The sequence below is a fragment of the Barbus barbus genome (assembly GCF_936440315.1).
Source record: "Barbus barbus genome assembly, chromosome: 6".
In the NCBI taxonomy this organism is placed as follows: Eukaryota; Metazoa; Chordata; class Actinopteri; order Cypriniformes; family Cyprinidae; genus Barbus; species Barbus barbus.
In genome coordinates, this window is record NC_136734.1 from 23,934,068 (window position 1) to 23,953,742 (window position 19,675).

The 19,675-nt window shown below is 37.4% G+C and overlaps 2 protein-coding genes across 2 annotated transcripts; both read left to right on the plus strand.

The window, feature by feature from the left end:
• Positions 1 to 13,496: 13,496 nt before the first annotated feature.
• On the plus strand, positions 13,497 to 14,513 carry LOC306871878 (C-X-C motif chemokine 11-6-like). The gene is made up of 4 exons (XM_079420097.1): positions 13,497 to 13,604; positions 13,729 to 13,855; positions 13,949 to 14,038; positions 14,187 to 14,513. Exons 1-4 carry the CDS (start codon positions 13,547 to 13,549, stop codon positions 14,269 to 14,271), a joined length of 360 nt encoding a protein of 119 aa, XP_079276223.1. The 5' UTR covers positions 13,497 to 13,546; the 3' UTR covers positions 14,272 to 14,513.
• Positions 14,514 to 17,544: 3,031 nt separating this feature from the next.
• LOC306870667 (C-X-C motif chemokine 11-6-like) lies at positions 17,545 to 18,560 on the plus strand. Its single transcript, XM_079418067.1, has 4 exons — positions 17,545 to 17,652; positions 17,777 to 17,903; positions 17,997 to 18,086; positions 18,235 to 18,560. Exons 1-4 carry the CDS (start codon positions 17,595 to 17,597, stop codon positions 18,317 to 18,319), a joined length of 360 nt encoding a protein of 119 aa, XP_079274193.1. The 5' UTR covers positions 17,545 to 17,594; the 3' UTR covers positions 18,320 to 18,560.
• Positions 18,561 to 19,675: the final 1,115 nt, after the last annotated feature.

The following is a 19,675-nucleotide window of genomic DNA, read 5'->3' on the forward strand; positions in this document are numbered from 1 at the left end:
ACAACTATGATTTTATAGTCACATAGCCTAGTATGTATGATTTTATAGTAGCTCTTTTGATTCTGTAGCAATAGACTCAAGTATGCTTTGTACTACAAAAGGATGTACTTTGTACTATAAAAAAGGATATTTTATATTTGAGAAATTAATTATTATTGTTTAGCACGCTATTAAAATATATTTGTGAACAGATTATTAATAATAAACATGGTCTAAACATTCTTAGATGGTAGCATTAATCAGGTTGTCCTTTGGGAAAAAAAAACAAATAAAGGTGTTCATGTTTATGTCACAATAACACGTTAACTAATGGAAAAAAGAAGCATTACTTACTCATCAAATTGATCTTCTCTTCTGGATGAACACTTGCTCTTATTTTGAGGGAAATCCAGCCTTTACTCAGCTCGTCTTCTTCCAGAAACGAACAGTAGCCGTGACGAATGATCTGGCTTTGTTTATGTTGGGCGTCTCCATGTGCGTGCGGCTCACATGGATAATTACATATGAACATATGACAGCCGCGAGTGGGCGGGATCACATTAGAAATAATGAGTTAGACGGGAAAGACTGAACATGGTATTGGTTTCATACGGATTACTTTATCACAGAATGTATGTTTTCGATAAGACTTACTTCATTTAAAAGTAGACACTTCAGGCTTTATATAAATATAACTCCAATGTCTTCAAAACTTCAAAAAGCAGTTCACAGAGACAGAGAAGACAAAGAGCGCACCCTGTTTGTTTTCTTTTTTTTTCCAAAACCACAAAGTTTTGTTGTAATAGTGAGTATACACAAAAAATTTGATTGATGTATAACACTTATTTGTGTGACCAAAATCAACAGAGTATTTTTAGTGTCTTTTGCACTACTAAGAAGACAGCCGAACCCAGAGGGGTGGTGATGACCAGCAGCTAATACTCTGACGCTAAGCAAGGGGGAGTCTGATTAGGACTTGGATGGAAGTGCTCTTTGGGAAAACACTGCAAGAAAAAAAAATCTGTAGAAAAATTTATATTATCCTAGCTAGCAGATATGGGTGTTGGTGTTTGAGGGAAGTGGGTGATTAAGAATGATATAAAACTTGAGAAAGAACTATAGAGAAAGGGTAGTACCACATTTACATCCAACAGGTAATCAGTCTTAAATTAAATTATAACCTCACAGTGTAGCTATAAACTTCTAAATCAGCAGGATTCAGTCAAAACTAAATGCACAGAAATGGTTGGTTGTTACTTGGGTGCCTGTCACTGTGTACTTTATCTGTATTTTATCTGCACAGATTTCTTTAAAACAATGGGTCATTATCATTAAAATTATTGCAAAAGATTGTGTTAATAAATAGGTTCAGTTCTCTCCGCACAGAGCCTGCTCCTCCAGAGCGCCCCACAGAGCCCGCTCCTCCTGAGCACCCTCAAGAGCCTGCTCCTCCAGAGCGCCCTCAAGTGCCCGCTCCTCCTCTATGGCCCCAGAGGGGAATTTCCCCAATAATTTTGTTTTGGGGGGGGCCATATGGTCACGGCCTGTGTGGCCAGGCCAAGGGCCAAGGCCACGGAGCCCACAGATCCACCATGGCCGTCCAAGCCCACAGATCCGCCATGGCCGTCCAAGCTCCCAGACCCGCCATGGTCTCCCGAGTCTCCAGTCCCGCCATGGCCTCCCGAGTCTCCAGTCTCGCCATGGCCTCCCGAGTCTCCAGTCCTGCCATGGCCTCCTGAGTCTCCAGTCCCGCCATGGCCTCCTGAGTCTTCTGTCCCGCCATGACATCCCGAGTCTCCTGTCCCGCCATGGCCTCCCGAGTCCCCTGTCCCGCCATGGTTTCCGGAATCCCCTGATCCGCCCTGGATGCTTCCCGTGTCTCCTCCCTGTCCTGGCCCTGCTCCAGCCTCCAGCCTCCTTATTTGGTAGTTCCCTAGTCTAGTTTATCGTGTCTTGAAGTTATGTGAAGTAATGTTATGTAATGTTATCTGACGTTATTTTGAGCTGTTGTACCAGTGACTTATTTATAGTGATTTATATTATTAAAATATCTGTGTTGCTTGAAACCATTGCCTTCTTGCCTGTCTGGATCTGCGAACCATAACAAAAAGTTTTAATAAATTATTTTTTTCTACTTCATGTAGGAGATTTAATGCAGGTGCTCTCTGTCATGTTCAAGTTCAAGTTTCAAGTTAAAGTTTATTTGTATAGCGCTTTTTACGATACAAATCGTTGCAAAGCAGCTCTACAGGAAATTAAGTTTCCACAATATATTTAAATATTGCAGAACCTTAATATATTTAACGTATGGCAAAATTTGGTAATTCTGTATGTTGTCTGAGCATTGGCATCCTCTGAGGTCCTCTGAGGGGTTGGCATTATCTTTTCTCAGGTGTTTGGTCATCTCAGATCATTTAAGGGTTGGATCCAGACTGAATCTTCTGTAATTCCTAGTTACCACGGGATGTTAATCCCGTGACAGAAACAGAGAAACAAATAGAGACATAATTAGCGTAGCTGCTGTTCCATCTAAGCAAAAATGATTTGTTCAACCCAAGCTAAAGAATAATAATAATAATAATGTACATTTGATCAGATATAACTGCAGTACAAGATTATAAGATGCATTATGTGAATGCTTGGCTAAAGAGATGTGTCTTTAATCTAGATTTAAACAGAGAGAGTGTGTCTGAACCCCGAACGTTATCAGGAAGGCTATTCCAGAGTTTGGGAGCCAAATGTGAAAAAGCTCTACCTCCTTTAGTGGACTTTGCTATCCTTGGTACTACCAAAAGTCCAGAGTTTTGCGACCTTAGGGAGCGGGTTGGATTGTAGCGTGGTAGAAGACGAGTTAGGTACGCAGGAGCTAAACCATTTAGGGCCTTATAGGCAAGTAATGATATTTTGTAAATGATACAGAATTTAATAGGTAGCCAGTGCAGAGACTGTAAAATTGGGGTAATATGATCATATTTTCTTGACCTGTGAAGAACTCTAGCCGCTGCATTTTGGACTATCTGTAGCTTGTTTATTGAAGATGCAGGACAACCACCTAGCAGTGCATTACATCATTACATTCTGCATCAGAAACAGGTAGCATGTTTCAAAGCTTGGCAATGTTTCTAAGATGGAAGAATGCTGTTGTTGTAACATGGGAAATATGATTTTCAAAGGACAAGCTGCTGTCTAATATAACACCCAGATTTTTGACTTTAGAGGACGTAACAGTACATCCGCCTAGTTGCAAATTGTAATTCAAGAGATTCTGTGTACTGTTTTTTGGTCCAATAAGTAATATCTCTGTCTTATCTGAATTTAATGGGAGGATATTATTGGTCATCCAATCTTTTAATTTTTTTACACAATCTATTATCTTAGATAGTTGAGAAGTTTCATCTGGTCTTGTTGAGATATATAGTTGATTATCATCAGCATAACAATGAAAACTAATCCCGTATTTCTAATAATATTACCAAGGGGCAACATGTATATTGAAAATAGCAGAGGACCTAGGACAGATCCTTGTGGTACTCCATACTTTACTGGTGATAATTGAGATGACTCCGCATTTAAATGAACAAAGTGGTAGCGATCGGACAGGTAGGATCTAAACCATCTTAAAGCCTGCCCTTGAATACCAGTATAGTTTTGTAATCGATCTATGAGTGTGTCATGGTCTATAGTGTCGAACGCAGCACTAAGATCAAGTAATATTAGCAATGAGATGCAGCCTTGGTCTGAAGCAAGAAGCAAGTCATTTGTAATTTTAACAAGTGCAGTTTCTGTGCTATGGTGAGGCCTGAAGCCTGACTGAAATTCTTCATAGAGATCATTTTTTTGCAAGTAGGAACACAATTGAGCAGACACAACTTTTTCAAAAATTTTAGACATAAACGGAAGATTTGAAATGGGTCTGTAATTTGCCAGTTCATTAGAATCTAGTTGTGGTTTCTTAATAACCGCTAGCTTGAATGATTTTGGGATGTGACCTAAAGATAACGATGAGTTAATAATATTGAGAAGCGGTTCTTCTGCTACAGGTAACAACTCTTTCAGTAGTTTAGTGGGTACAGGATCTAATAAACACGTTGTTGGTTTAGATGCACTGATAAGTTTATTTAGCTCTTCCTGTCCTATAGTTGTAAAGCACTGCAGTTTTCTTTGGGTGCGATGAATGAAGCTGAAATACTAGACGCAGTAGAATCTACATTTGATATTACATTTCTATGTTATCTATTTTATCAGTAAAGAAATTCATTCAAAGTAATTATTATTAAACTGTGAGGGAATATTTAGATCGGGTGGCATGTGTTTATTTGTTAATCTAGCCACTGTGCTAAATAAGAACCTTGGATTGTTTTGGTTATTATCTAGGAGTTTGCGGATATGCTCTGCCCTGGCAGCTTTTAGAGCCTGTCTATAGCTGGACATACTATTTTTCCACGCAATTCTAAAAACTTCTAAGTTAGTTTTTCTCCAGTTGCGCTCAAGATTACGAGTTTCTTTCTTGAGAGAATGGGTATAACTGTTGTACCATGGCGCAGTACGTTTTTCTCTAACCTTTTTCAATTTGAGGGGGGCAACAGCTTCTAATGTATTAGAGAAGATAGTGCCCATGTTGCTAGTCATTTCGTCTAGTTCATGTGTATTTATGGGTACACAGAGCAGTTGAGATAAATCAGGCAGGTTATTTGTGAATCTTTCTTTGGTGGCTGGAACAATAGTTCTGCCCAGACGATAACGCGGAGCCATAACTAATATCAGTAATACGCAGCATGCACGATACAAGGAAATGATCAGTAACATCATCACTTTGAGGTACGATATCTATATCGGTAAGATCAATTCCATGCGATATAATTAAATCTAGCGTATGATTAAAATGATGAGTGGGCCCGGTGACGTTTTGCTTGACTCCAAAAGAGTTTATTAGGTCAGTAAATGCAAGTCCTAACGCATCATTTGTATTATCAACGTGAATGTTAAAATCTCCGACAATTAGCACTTTATCAACATTGACCAATAGATCTGAGAGGAAATCTGCAAATTATTTTAGGAAATCTGTATATGGCCCTGGCGGTCTATACACAGTAGCCAGAGCAAGAGACAGGAGATATTTATTTTGCATATCTAACAGTGTAACATTAAGCAGAAGTATTTTGAATGAGTTAAACCTCCTGTATCCTGTTTTCTGAGTAACATTGAGAATATCACTATATATTGATGCAACACCACCGCCACGACCAGTCTGACGGGGCTCATGTTTATAACAGTAGCTTGGTGGAGTAGACTCATTTAAACCAAAATATTAATTTGGTTTAAGCCAGGTTTCAGTCAGGCAGAGTACATCAAAATTATTATGTGTGATCATTTCATTTACAATAACTGCTTTGGGTGCAAGTGATCTAATGTTTAGGAGCCCAAGCTTTAAAAATTGTTTTTGTTTATTTATTTAGCGTTTTTCTGGTTTAATCACGATCAGATTTTTTCTAGATCCTGCATTAAATTAATATTTTGACCTCGCTATTCGGAGAACAGACACAGTCTGTATAGATTGGACAACGCAAGCACTTCTATCTTTTAAGTGGGTAGAACAAAAGTCATCATAACAGTTATTTGAGAATTGGCTTACTAGTCAAATGTAGTGTAGCGTCCTGGAGATGTTGTACGACAGGAGTTCCGCTCCGACTCTGCTGGGGTGCAGGCCATCAGCACGGAAAAGCCTAGGACGCTCCCAGAAAATATTCCAATTATTAACAAAGAGCAGTTTCTGTTCTTTACACCATGACAATAACCATTCGTTTAAAGCAAAAACTCTACAGAACCTTTCGTGTCCTTGTTGATACGTGGGAAGCGGTCCTGACACGATGATCGTCGTCGCGGGCGATGTGCTGCGTACCATATCGATCAGGCTCCTGAAGTCCCTCTTCTGTGTCTCCGTCTGCCGCAACTTGGTGTCGTTAACCCCCGCGTGCAGCACGACAGCACCGATGCTCTCGTCACCCTTCAGGATCGCGGGTATCTGAGCAAAAACATAGAGAACACGAGCAGTTTACCTTCAGCTAACGTAGCACGGACGTGCCGGACGATGGAGTCTCCGACGATCACAGCATCGCATTCCATCTCGCGGAGGGGAGCGAAGCGGTTCCGGGTGGAGATCTCGAAGACCAGAGGCGGCGTAGGCGGAGAGGTCGTCGCCCGGGGCCTGGCTCGCGTCTTGAATCCAGGGTCCGTGTCGTCCCAGCGCCGGAGTGAAGGACATCTGGCAAGATCGTGTCCTGGGTGCACAGGGCCTATGCAGAGAAACACACGGAGTAGAGGTGGTGGGAGTGTTAGCAGCGTGCTGTATACTTACCCCGGACTTGTGAGCGTCAGCCCGGGATGTTTCCAACGCGGCTCTCTGCTCTCTCAGCTGGGCCTGCTTCTCCACCAGGTCGCGGATCTGCTTCTCCACGGCCTCCAGCTCCAGCTGCACCGAAAGCAGCTCGAATGTGTCCTCACCTGCACTCAAATGTAGACACAAATCCGCCTTTTAAGCAAGTAACAGTGAAACAATGGTAATGTGTGTGAATAGAGTATTAGCAATGTAAGCGAGATTAGCGGCAGCCACGCTGCCGATGCTAACGGGCTATAAGCTAATAGCAGACTCGAGAAATCAAAATAAAACTAGTGATAACAAAGCGCTCTGATTGGTTTTGTTTTAGAATGCTATAGGGGATATATTCACACATTATAGAAGTGAAAATGATAGTGTATAAAATTGTTTTTAAGATAGAAAATAGACAATAAAGAATCAACTTGATGGAGCTCAAACTCAAAACAAGCAGTCACAAATCAGCGCATGCGTGATGTTACCACAAGGCATCACTTACTTACAGATCTCAGGCTTCTGGAGGAGATGTAGATTCGTTAGAGTGAGGAGGAAGTAGGAGGGTGCTGAGCCTGTGGCTGTTCTGTACGCAAACATCAATGTCTTGAACTTGATGTGAGCCGCCACTGATAGCCAGTGCGGGGAGATTAAGAGAGGTGTGAAGTGGGCCCTTTTGGGCTCATGGAAGACCTGTCGTGTCACTGCATTCTGAAACGTTTGTCAAGGTTTGTTTGCGCATGATGGAAGTCCAGCAAGAAGAGCATTGCAATAGTCCAACTTAGAAATGACAAGGGCCTGGGCAAGAAGTTGTTCAGCATGCTCTGTTTGGAAGGGCCTGATCCTCCTGATGTTGTGCAATGCAAGCATACAAGATCAAGCTGTCTTTACAATATGGTCATTGAAGGTCAGCTGGTCAACGAAGAATAATTTTTGATGAACCTAGCAGGATGATGAAATCATGCTGTAGAGTCGGAGTGGCAGGGAAACGAAAAGCTCAGTCTTTGCCAGGTTGAACTGCAGGTGATGTTCCTTCATCCATGCCGAGATGTTTGTCAGGCAGCCTGAGATCCATGTAGCTACTATTGGATTGTCTGGTTGAAATGAATGATAGAGCTGTGTGTCATCAATGGTAGAATTTGGTAGGAGAAACCATGTGCTTGTATAATGGGTCCCAGTGATGTAGTGTATATGGTGAAGAACTGATCCTAGAGGAAACCCTGTGGCCAGTTGATGTTCTTTGGATACCTCTCCTCCTCAGGAAACCCTGAAAGATCTACCTGTGAGATAGGATTCAAACCAGTGGAGTGCAGATCCGGTGATGGTAGACAGGATAATCTGATGATTCACAGTGTCAAAAGTGGCAGATAAATCCAGCAGAATAAGAACTGATGATTTGGAATCAGCTTTCTCTATCTGCAGGGCTACAGTGACCGATAGTAAAGCAGTCTCAGATGAATGGCCACTGCTGAAACCTGATTGTTTAATGTTCAGTTGGTCATTCTGTGAAAGACATGATGTAACTGTGTCTATAAAGGTGTGAACCAAATTGTCCAATCAATTAGAATAACAAAGGAACAGCATTCCTCAGGACCGTCTTGTAGATTGCAGGATCTCCAGTGGGAAGGCCCTAACAGTATTGTTTCTAGCCCTTTTGTCTTCAGGTATACAATTATATCCCACAGTCAGAACTTTGGGAGAAGCTAGGATTCATACAAGGGTTAAGATTGTTTGAAGGAAAACATGCTAACATCACTATTGAAGAACTGCTACCATCTTCAATAAATCCCCCCCCCCCCCAATTTTTTGTCAAGCCTACTTCATTTTTTTATATTACAAAAATCTATTATATTGGTGAGCCACCCAAAAGACTGCTCAGCAAAAATACAGTAAAGACAATGATACATGGGGAAACTTTTTAGGTTAGAAGGGGTAGTATGCACTGGCCTGTCTAGACAGATATTGTCTTGACATGAAGTTAAAGTGGACTAATTGAAAGAGAACAACTGCACACTCACTTAAGCATAATAAATAGACTATGCTTAAGTAAGTGTGCAGTTGTTCTCTTTCAATTAGATTATATTTTTTCCTTCAACTTGCACCTCTATAGGTTTGCGTTTGCTTTGCCTCACTTGCTCAATGATGTTAAAGTGGATCATAAAGTGTCACTTGGTGTATTTACATCCAGAGTTGAGAAATGGGTGGGTGAGGGAAGAGAGGAAGACACTACAGAGCATAGATGGAAGTGTGAAAGGGAGCGCAGGTTAAAATTAACTGGTAGAGGAATTGGTGGCACACAGGTAGTAATATGTAGGTTAAATGTTATAAAGAAATGAGCAGAGATGTCTAGAGGTTTTACCAAATGTTGTCTGTGATACAATTGCATGCGTAAATTAAGTCAAGCTGGTTGCCTGATTTGTTAGTGCTTGTGGTGGTAAGCCATTTGAGATCGAATGAAGCTAAGTGGAAGTCTGTTGTGTAAGGCTTCTCCAGATGGATTTCAAAGTCACCAAAGACTACAAGTGGACTGCCATCCACAGAGAATGAGGACAGCAGCCCATACAGCTCCTCTATAAATGATTATATATGACCAGGAAGGTGATAAATCATTACAATATGGAGTTTAACAGGAGCTGTTACCATAATAGCATGAAACTCAAAAGAATTTTTCATGCATAGGGAAGAGTGGGGCGAGTATTTCCATTTATTATAAATGAGAAGAGCAGTACTCTTCCAACCATATGGGGGTGTGAGAGAAAGGGAAGTTGTTAGAGAGAACAGCAGCGGTTACATTGTCTTCTGGACAAATCCAGGTCTCAGTCAAGCCCAAGATACTAAGAGTAGACTGAGAAGCAATGGCCAGAATGAAGTTTGTTGACAGCTGACTGACGATTCCAGAGACCCAGACAAAATACAGAGGTGCAGCAGAAGAGGTGCAGATGGGACACAGTTTAGCAAGATTGCGTTGCCATCTGCGTGTGATGTTAGAGCATTGTTGAGAGAGAACAAGAATGCATTGGAAACATACTACCGCCTACCTGATTCTGCTTGAGAGGTAAGGAAAAATACACTTACTTGAGATGATATTTTTTTATAACTGGAATAAACTATTGTATTCTTGAAAACAATCTTTTATTGTACTATTCAATAAAATATTATTTAGCTGGTTTGTGGTGGGTGCTGTTCATTGGTGGTGGTTTAGGAGATTCCACCTTCTATGTAAAACGCTTTGAGTACCCAGAAAAGCGCTATATAAAACAAATTAATAATTAATTAATTAAAACAACCTTTTATTGTACTATTGAGTACAATATTAGTTAATTATCAAAGAAAGAAAAAAATTCATAGCCATAATATGGACTTTTATAAATGTTGTGATACTGTGATGCTCAGATACTGTTATTTCCTTTTTACATTGCTGATTTCACCATTAACTCTTCACCTGAACAGTTTATGTTGCTGCATATGGTATCATTGTAATCCTCGACCATCAAAATATAAAATAACCTTTTCTGTGTTATCATGTTTGGTTCAGGAGATATGACACAAAATACATAATTTGGTTATAGTAATTTGGTTAAGTAAAATGGTCGCCATGGCAACCACAAGGTGTTTTTGCGATGGCTCCATTTCTGAAAATGTTTAGGGCCGCAAACTGTACAAGTGTACCAAATTTCATGCTTTTATGAAAAAGTGAACATACCTCAAATGTTACACATATCACTTGGACTACTGCAAGATTAATCTTTAATGAGCAGAAAAGAACGCACGTCACACCTTTGTTCATCATTTTGCACTGGCTACCAATAGCTGCTCACTTAAAATTCAAGGCATTAATGTTTGCCTACAAAACCACCTCTCGCTCTGCACCCCTTTACTTAAATTCAGGGTTACACTTTATTTTGATTGTCCACTTCAGACATTCAACTAACTATAAGTAACTTTGTAACTACATGTCAACTAATTCTCATCAATTTGCAACTATATGTCTACTAACTCTCAGAGTGGACTGTTAGGGTAGGTTTAGGGTTAGTAGAATAAGTTGACATACACTTGCGTAGTTTCTCATAGTCAGTATGTTGTATGTTGTGGACCCATCAAAATAAAGTTTTAGAAGTTATTAAGCAGACAGTCTACTAATACTCTACTGACTGCTAGTTGACATGTAGTTGCAAAGTTACTTACTGTTAGTAGAATATCTAAAGTGGACTATAGAAATAAAGTGTTACCAAATTCAATACTTCAGACCTATGTGCCCTCTAGAAAATTGCGTTCTGCAAGTGAACGACACATTATTGGGCCATCCCAAAGAGGCACAAAATCACTTTCACAGACTTTTTCATTAAATGTTCCCACCTGGTGGAATGACCTACCCAACTCAATCCGAGCAGCTGAATCCTTAGCCATCTTCAAGAAACGGCTAAAAACACATCTCTTCCATCTTTATATGACCCTCTAACGCTCTCTATTCTAATTCTATTTTATCTGTCTTCTTTTTATTTAAAAACACACACACACACACACACACACACACACACGTCCCTCTATCAATTGCATATTTATTCTATAACTGCTAGCTTTTCTTGAAAAACTAACGCTAACTAGCTTTCTTTTTTCTATTCTATCTACTTGTTTCTTTAAAAAAAAAAACCCAAAAAACTCAACCTTGCTACGTGTACTGCATTAACAACAACAACAGCTACAACAACAAAACAAAAAAACACTAGGTTTCTTTTTTCTATATTCTATCTACTCGTTTTATTTAAAAAAAAAGAAAAGAAAAACAAACCTTGCTACATGTACTGCATTAGGCTAACTGAGACCTGTCATAGCACATGCATGTTGTTGCTCTTTTGTTGTTGTTGTTTTTTATGACTAAATGTAAATTTCACGAGTTCACACTTACATATATTTAGCACGAGTTACGTAATGCGTATTTGGCGAGTATGGTAATACGTAGTTGGCGTGCTGTCCTGGGGAAGGGCTCTGAGCTCGGGAATGGCCCGAACCCAGAGTATCCCCCCGTGGTATGGTGATATTGGTGGAGAAGGGGTGGTGGAGGGATGCTGATAGACCGTCAAATGAGTGGAGGTATGTCAGCTGTATTTATGTCCGTGAGTTGATTGACTTGATTGCGTACCACTTGTGTTTAATTAGGCTAAGTATCTGACGTGCTCCTCCCAAACTTTGTTAATAAAACATCATGTAATTAAGCAATATTTCCTTCATCATTTATGGAAAGTTACAAACAGAGTGCCCTAAGTCAAGGCTTCTCTCCATAAAGTTTAAGGACAGTGCTTCCGAGAAATCGCAATAAAAATAGAAAAAAGAGAGGAAGCTGGAGTATTGAAACCTGAAAAGTGACCCCAAAGACTGGAGAAATGGCTGATCAAAATTCAGCTTAGTATCACAGGAAGTAATTATATATTAAAACAGAAAACAGTTATTTTAAATTGTAATAATATTTCACAATATAACAGTTTTTTTCTGTATTTTTGATCAAATAAATGCAGCCTTAGTGAGCATAAGAGACTTATTTAAAAAACATTCAAAATCTTACTGATCCCAAACTTTTAAACAGCAGTGTATATATTCTCTATATACTGTATTGATATGCCTGAAAAAAATAGCTGTTTACAGCAGTAATTATACAAGTTTTCCCATATTGATGACATTTGTGCATGTCAGCATTTCCAGATTTCCAGAATTCACTGTTTTTATCAAAGACTTTAAAATAGAACGTGCAAATGTAAAGTAAAAGGGTAGTGAAAACCACTAACTGACCTCCTATTAAGCTCTATTTTTAAAGAAGTGTTGGTCAGAGTAGTTTGTGGATTACATCACCACACTGTGATTCAGATGTCTGCACAAGGCCACTGAACAACAATAGCACAATGCATTCAATAGTTGCATAAACAAGGAATCACTGTTAAGTGACGTATATTTTACATAATATTTTGATTCTTAGATTGGTATGCAGTCATTTCCATTGTCAGATATTTTAGAGCACAGGAGCATTTCAATGAGCCGTGTGCAAGAGTATAAAGGTATATATATTTAGTACTTTTTAAGATAATCTTAAGAACATCTGAGTTTACTCAAATGTGATATTTTGGAATATGAACTAAAATGTGCTTTTACTGCGTTTAAAAACATGTATTTACATACCACTTGTAGTATACTTGAACCCACTAGTGTATAAAAGATGGGTTCAAGTACAAGTGGTAATGAGCACGTTTGAGTACACTTAGGTGGTCTTCAGATTATCTTAAGAAGCACAAAATAATAATTTTTAGTATGTTAAGTACAAAATGAGTGCATGAAAACAAAGCACTTTCAGTATCTTATGGAAGTGCACTTTTTTCTCATGGGAATCCCCAGTAATACTGACAGTTTATCTGTAATTTGTTTTTGTTTTTGTTTGTTATGTGTATTAAATTTCAAAATGTTTATGTTTTTTTAATGTTTTTAATCATATCATTGACTTGATCGCACAGATAGTATTTAAACTGAACTGAGCTGGATGATGACATCACTGAATTCAATGATGAACTGCCTTTAACTGAAAATTGAGTGTTTACTATTGTCCTTTTGCATTATTGACACTATTTTCCTGTTACTGCAAAGCTGCTTTGACACAATCTGTATTGTTAAAAGCATTATATAAATATAGGTGACTTGACTTTTATTAGCCTAATGCTTTTCAATTATAGTCTAATATTGACAAAAGAAAATAATCATTCAAATGATTCCTTCCTCATTCTTGGAAAGGTCAAGTCTGCTGCTGTTTAGCAGGGATGATTCTGGTTAGGACTTGGATAGCAGACCTTTCAAGAAAAAAATCTGTAGAAAAACATATAATGTCCTAGCAGATAGAGGTGTTGGTGGTTGAGGAGCGTCGGTTCACACAGATATATTCCAGCCTAATTAAACAATATTTCCTTCATCATTCATGGAAAATTACAAACAGTGTGCCCTAAGTCAAGGCTTCTCTCTATAAGGTTTAAGGACAGTGCTTCCGAGAAATCGCAATAAAAAGGGAAAAAAGAGGGAAGCTGGAGTATTGAAACCTGAAAAGAGAACTAAAACTGAGGGGAAACCCTGATCCTACAGTATTTAAATGAACTCCTGCAGTCCTTCAGTCATAATCTCACTGACCCAGACATAACACAAACACAGTTCAGCTACAACAAGAAGACAATGAAGACTACTGCAGCTTTTGTTCTTCTCGTCTGCCTGATGGCTGTAGGGGTGAAAGGTGAGTTTGAGCTCTGAGAATCACAGATCAAGAGCATTCAGCATGTCTTCAGAACATGTATATGTTTATGGTGATGTTCTGCAGCTAATAGACTCTAATGAAATATACGGCATTTCTCTTCCAGGACAGGACAGGTCTTCAAAGGGCAGGTGCTTCTGTGCAGACAAAGGTGCAAACATGGTTTTAGTGAAGAACATTGAGAAGGTTGAAATCATCCCTCCAAGTCCATCTTGTCGCAAACATGAGATTATGTAAGCATAGCCTACATTTGTATACATTCATTTATTTTCATTTTCAATTAATTCGTCAGTTTGATTCGGCTCATTGCTTTTGCTCTTTCACAGCGTCACTCTGAAGAATGGAGCAGGGCGGAAATGCATGAATCCAGAGTCAAAATTCACTCAAAATGTCATCATAAAGGCTCTTGAAAAGAGGTGAGAATAGTAATATTTATTCATGCTTCACGTAGTTATTCAATGCAAAGATGTAGATTTGTGTGGCAGAGAGACGTGGCAATTTAAAAAAGCAAGAATGAATTCATTGGAAATTGAATTAAATGCAAAATATTTCTGATCTTCACAGGAGCCAGAAGACACACAGTACAACTGCTTCTGTGCCACTGAAGAGCACCATGACATCATCAGCAGCACCAACATCCTTCAAATGACTTCATAGACTTCAGATGAATTAATATTCTGCCTCATAAGTTGGAGTTCAATTTAGAAAAAAAAAAAAAAAAGATAAAATTATTTCCTATGTCTAAGCTGATTAAATTATTTTATCTGACCACTGGGTTGTTTTTACAAATGTTTTCACAAATGTGTCATATGTACAGTCTTTTTATAATTTGCATTGTGATTGTATTTTTATTGTCCACAAAGATGTTTCAAATAAAGCTTTTATATCCGTAAAATATGTCTCCTGACCTCTTTCAGAGTAGTTCTTGCATTCTGACATTCTGAGTGAAAATGCATATAATAATCCATTTACAATAATCAATAGTCTCATGGGCTTCTAAAACTCTTATGCTCATCAAGGCTGCATTTATTTGATCAAAAAATACATTAAAAAACTAATATTGTGAAATATTATTGCAATTAAAAATTGCTTTTTTTATGTGAATCATTTGTAAAATGTAATTTATTCCTGTGATGGCAAAGCTGAATTTTCAGTATTATTATTCTTCAGTGTCACATGATCCTTCAGAAATCATTCTAATATACTGATTTATTATCAGTGTTGGAAACAATTGTGCTGCTTAATATTTTTTGGAACCTGTGATATTTTAATAAGGATCTTTGGTATAAAAAAACAAGAACAGCATTTATATAGCAAAATAGAAATCATTTGTAAAAATATACTGTTCAAAAGTTAGGGGCAATATTTTTATTCACCAAGGATGTGTTAAATTGATAAAAATCTTTTTATTAATTGTTCAAATAATCATGAAAAAAAGTATCACAGGTTCCAAAAAATATTAAGCAGCACAACTTTTTCCAACACTGATAATGCATCAGCATATTAAATGATTTCTGAACGATCATGTGAAGTGAAGTGACATACTGCCAAGTATGGTAACCCATACTCTGAATTCGTGCTCTGCATTTAACCCATCCAACATGCACACACACACACACCATGAACACGCACCCGGAGCAGTGGGCAGCCATTTATGCTGTGGCGCCCGGGGAGCAGTTGGGGGTTCGGTGCCTTGCTCAAGGGCACCTCAGTCGTGGTATTGAGGGTGGAGAGAGCGCTGGACATTCACTCCCCCCACCTACAATCCCTGCCGGCCCGAGACTCGAACCCACAACCTTTGGATAACGAGTCCGACTCTCTAACCATTAGGCCACGACTTCCCCAAAGACTGAAGAAATGGCTGATCAAAATTTTGCTTAGTATCACAGGAAGAAATTATATTTTATTAAAACAGAAAACAGTTATTTTAAATTGTTATAATATTTCACAATATAACTGTTTTTTTCTGTATTTTTGATCAAATACATACAGCCTAAGTGAGCATAAGAGACTTATTTAAAAAACATTCAAAATCTTACTGATCCCAAACTTTTAAACAACAGTATATTCTCTATATTCTGTATTGATATGCCTGAAAAAAACAGCTGTGTTTATAGCAGTAATAATACCAGTTTTAGACAAGTTTTCCCATATTGATGACATTTGTGCATGTCAGCATTTCCAGATTTCCAGAATTCACTGTTTTTATCAAAGACTTTAAAATAGAACGTGCAAATGTAAAGTAAAAGGGTAGTGAAAACCACTAACTGACCTCCTATTAAGCTCTATTTTTAAAGAAGTGTTGGTCAGAGTAGTTTGTGGATTACATCACCACACTGTGATTCAGCTTTCTGCACAAGGCCACTGAACAACAATAGCACAATGCATTCAATAGTTGCATAAACAAGGAATCACTGTTAAGTGACGTATATTTTACATAATATTTTGATTCTTAGGTTGGTACACTGTAAAAAAAAAAAAAAAAAAGTTGAGCCAACTTAAAATTTTAAGGGAACCAGCTTCAGCAGATTTTTGAGTTCTCTCAACTTATTTTTGTAGGAGATTCTCAACTTTTTGTGGTATAAACGTAAAACAACAAGTTGAGAAGACTCAAAAATCTGCTTAAACTGTTGCCTTAAAATTTTAAGGTGGCTCAACTTTTCTTTTTTTTACAGTGTATGCAGCCATCTCCATTGTCAGATATTTTACTAGAGCACAGCAGCATTTCAATAATGTACTTAAAGTGCTCTATTTTCATGCAATAATTTTGTACTTATTATACTAAAAAAATATTCTTTAGTACTTCTTACTAAGATAATCTTAATATCTAAGTGTACTCAAATGTGCCTAGTTGCCACTTGTAGTACATTTGAACCCATCTTTTTTTTCTCCTGGCAATCCCCACTAATACCGACAGTCTGTCTGTAATTTTTTAAAATGTGTATTAAATTACACAATGTTTATGTTTTTTGATGTTTTATTGGCCTAATGCTTTTCAGTGAAATTATAGTCTAATATTAACAAAAGGAAATAACATTCAAATGATTCCTTCCTCATTCTTGGAAAAGTCAAGTCTGCTACTCTGCTGCTCAGCAGGGATGAATCTGGTTAGGATTTGGATGGCAGACCTCTTTGGTAAACTACATTGCAAGAAAAAATAATCTGTAGAAAAACAGATAATGTTCTAGCAGATAGAGGTGTTGGTGTTTGAGGTGTGTTGGTGATTAAGAACAATATAAAATGTAATTATCAAGAAAGCTGATTTCAGTAAAGAGTAGGACCACATTTACATCCAGTAGGTAAATGAAACAAACTACAACTTCAAAGTGTTTCTATAAAGTAATAAATCAGCAGGATTCATTCAGACTGAATGCACAGAAATTGTTGTAACTTGTAACTTGGGTGCATGTCACTGTGTATCTGTTTTACTTGCTCAGAATTGTTTTCTTTCAAACAATCGGTCATTAGCAATAAAAGTATCGCAAAAGATTGTGTTAATAAATAGTTGAATGTGCTTTTTATATATTTCTGTGTATTGTTACCTTCATTTATACACAAAATGCATATAACAGATGGTCACGTGCTTAAAACAGACAATAAAAGCCATCAAATTCTATCAATTAAAATGTTTTGAAAATAACTAAAATGCCCCAAGATATTTTCACTTTCAATGTTTTAGACAAGTAGTACTCCCACCAAATCATAATCTTTCCTTCATCATTCATGGAAAGTTAAAAACTAAGTCAAGGCTCCTCTCCATAAGGTTTAAGGACAGTGCTTCCGAGAAATCACACTAAAAAGAGAAAAAAGAGAAAAAAGAGGGAAGCTGGAGTATTGAAACCTGAAAAGAGAACTAAAACTGAGGGGGAAACCCTGATCCTACAGTATTTAAATGAACTCCTGCAGTCCTTCAGTCATAATCTCACTGACCCAGACATAACACAAACACAGTTCAGCTACAACAAGAAGACAATGAAGACTACTGCAGCTTTTGTTCTCCTCGCCTGCCTGATGGCTGTAGGGGTGAAAGGTGAGTTTGAGCTCTGAGAATCACAGATCAAGAGCATTCAGCATGTCTTCAGAACATGTATATGTTTATGGTGATGTTCTGCAGCTAATAGACTCTAATGAAATATACGGCATTTCTCTTCCAGGACAGGACAGGTCTTCAAAGGGCAGGTGCTTCTGTGCAGACAAAGGTGCAAACATGGTTTTAGTGAAGAACATTGAGAAGGTTGAAATCATCCCTCCAAGTCCATCTTGTCGCAAACATGAGATTATGTAAGCATAGCCTACATTTGTATACATTCATTTATTTTCATTTTCAATTAATTCGTCAGTTTGATTCGGCTCATTGCTTTTGCTCTTTCACAGCGTCACTCTGAAGAATGGAGCAGGACGGAAATGCATGAATCCAGAGTCAAAATTCACTCAAAATGTCATCATAAAGGCTCTTGAAAAGAGGTGAGAATAGTAATATTTATTCATGCTTCACGTAGTTATTCAATGCAAAGATGTAGATTTGTGTGGCAGAGAGACGTGGCAATTTAAAAAAGCAAGAATGAATTCATTGGAAATTGAATTAAATGCAAAATATTTCTGATCTTCACAGGAGCCAGAAGACACACAGTACAACTGCTTCTGTGCCACTGAAGAGCACCATGACATCATCAGCAGCACCAACATCCTTCAAATGACTTCATAGACTTCAGATGAATTAATATTCTGCCTCATAAGTTGGAGTTCAATTTAGAAAAAAAAAAAAAAAGATAAAATTATTTCCTATGTCTAAGCTGATTAAATTATTTTATCTGACCACTGGGTTGTTTTTACAAATGTTTTCACAAATGTGTCATATGTACAGTCTTTTTATAATTTGCATTGTGATTGTATTTTTATTGTCCACAAAGATGTTTGAAATAAAGCTTTTATATCCGTAAAATATGTCTTTTGACCTCTTTCAGAGTAGTTCTTGCATTCTGACATTCTGAGTGAAAATGCATATAATAATCCATTTACAATAATCAATAGTCTCATGGGCTTCTAAAACTCTTATGCTCATCAAGGCTGCATTTATTTGATCAAAAAATACATTAAAAAACTAATATTGTGAAATATTATTGCAATTAAAAATAGGTCTGGGATGTGAAAACTCAGTTAAGTTTTAAAGACTGCTACTCTTTTAAACAGTGTCTCAGTTGACTGATATGGATGGTATAAAGACTTTTGCCAGTGCAAACTAATGCAGATTGCCACTGAACTGGATAAAGCAATCAACTGAAAATAACATTCAAGCTACATTTCCATCCCACATAATGAATTAAAACAAAATCTAGGCAGCTGCTTCCATCTGTGATCAGAAGACACTGTTATAAAAAAGCCTTAAACGTCTTAAAAGTGGGAAGTTCTGTTCGGACTATTGTTAGTTGCCTTATCATTAGTGAAAGTGTTTAAACAAACAAGTCACTCTTGAAAAAGGAAGAGAGGAGAAAGTGATGGAATACAGTGAATACATGAACAACTATCTATCTATCTATACATACTTTCATACATATACACTGCCGTTCAGAAGTTCACTAAAGTTTTTAATATTTTTCAAAAAAGTCTCTTATGCTCATCAAGGCTGCATTTATTTGATCAAAAAATACATAAAAAAACTGTAATATTGTGAAATATTATTGTAATTTAAAATAGCTTTTTTATGTGAATCATTTGTAAAATGTAATTTATTCCTGTGATGGCAAAACTGAATTTTCAGTATCATTATTCTTCAGTGTCACATGATCCTTCAGAAATCATTCTAATATACTGATTTATTATCAATGTTGGAAACAATTGTGCTGCTTAATATTTTTTGGAACCTGTGATATTTTAATAAGGATCTTTAGTATAAAAAAAAAGAACAGCATTTATATAGCAAAATAGAAATCATTTGTAAAAATATACTGTTCAAAAGTTAGGGGCAATATTTTTATTCACCAAGGATGTGTTAAATTGATCAAATGTTTTTATTAATTGTTCAAATAATCATGAAAAAAGTATCACAGGTTCCA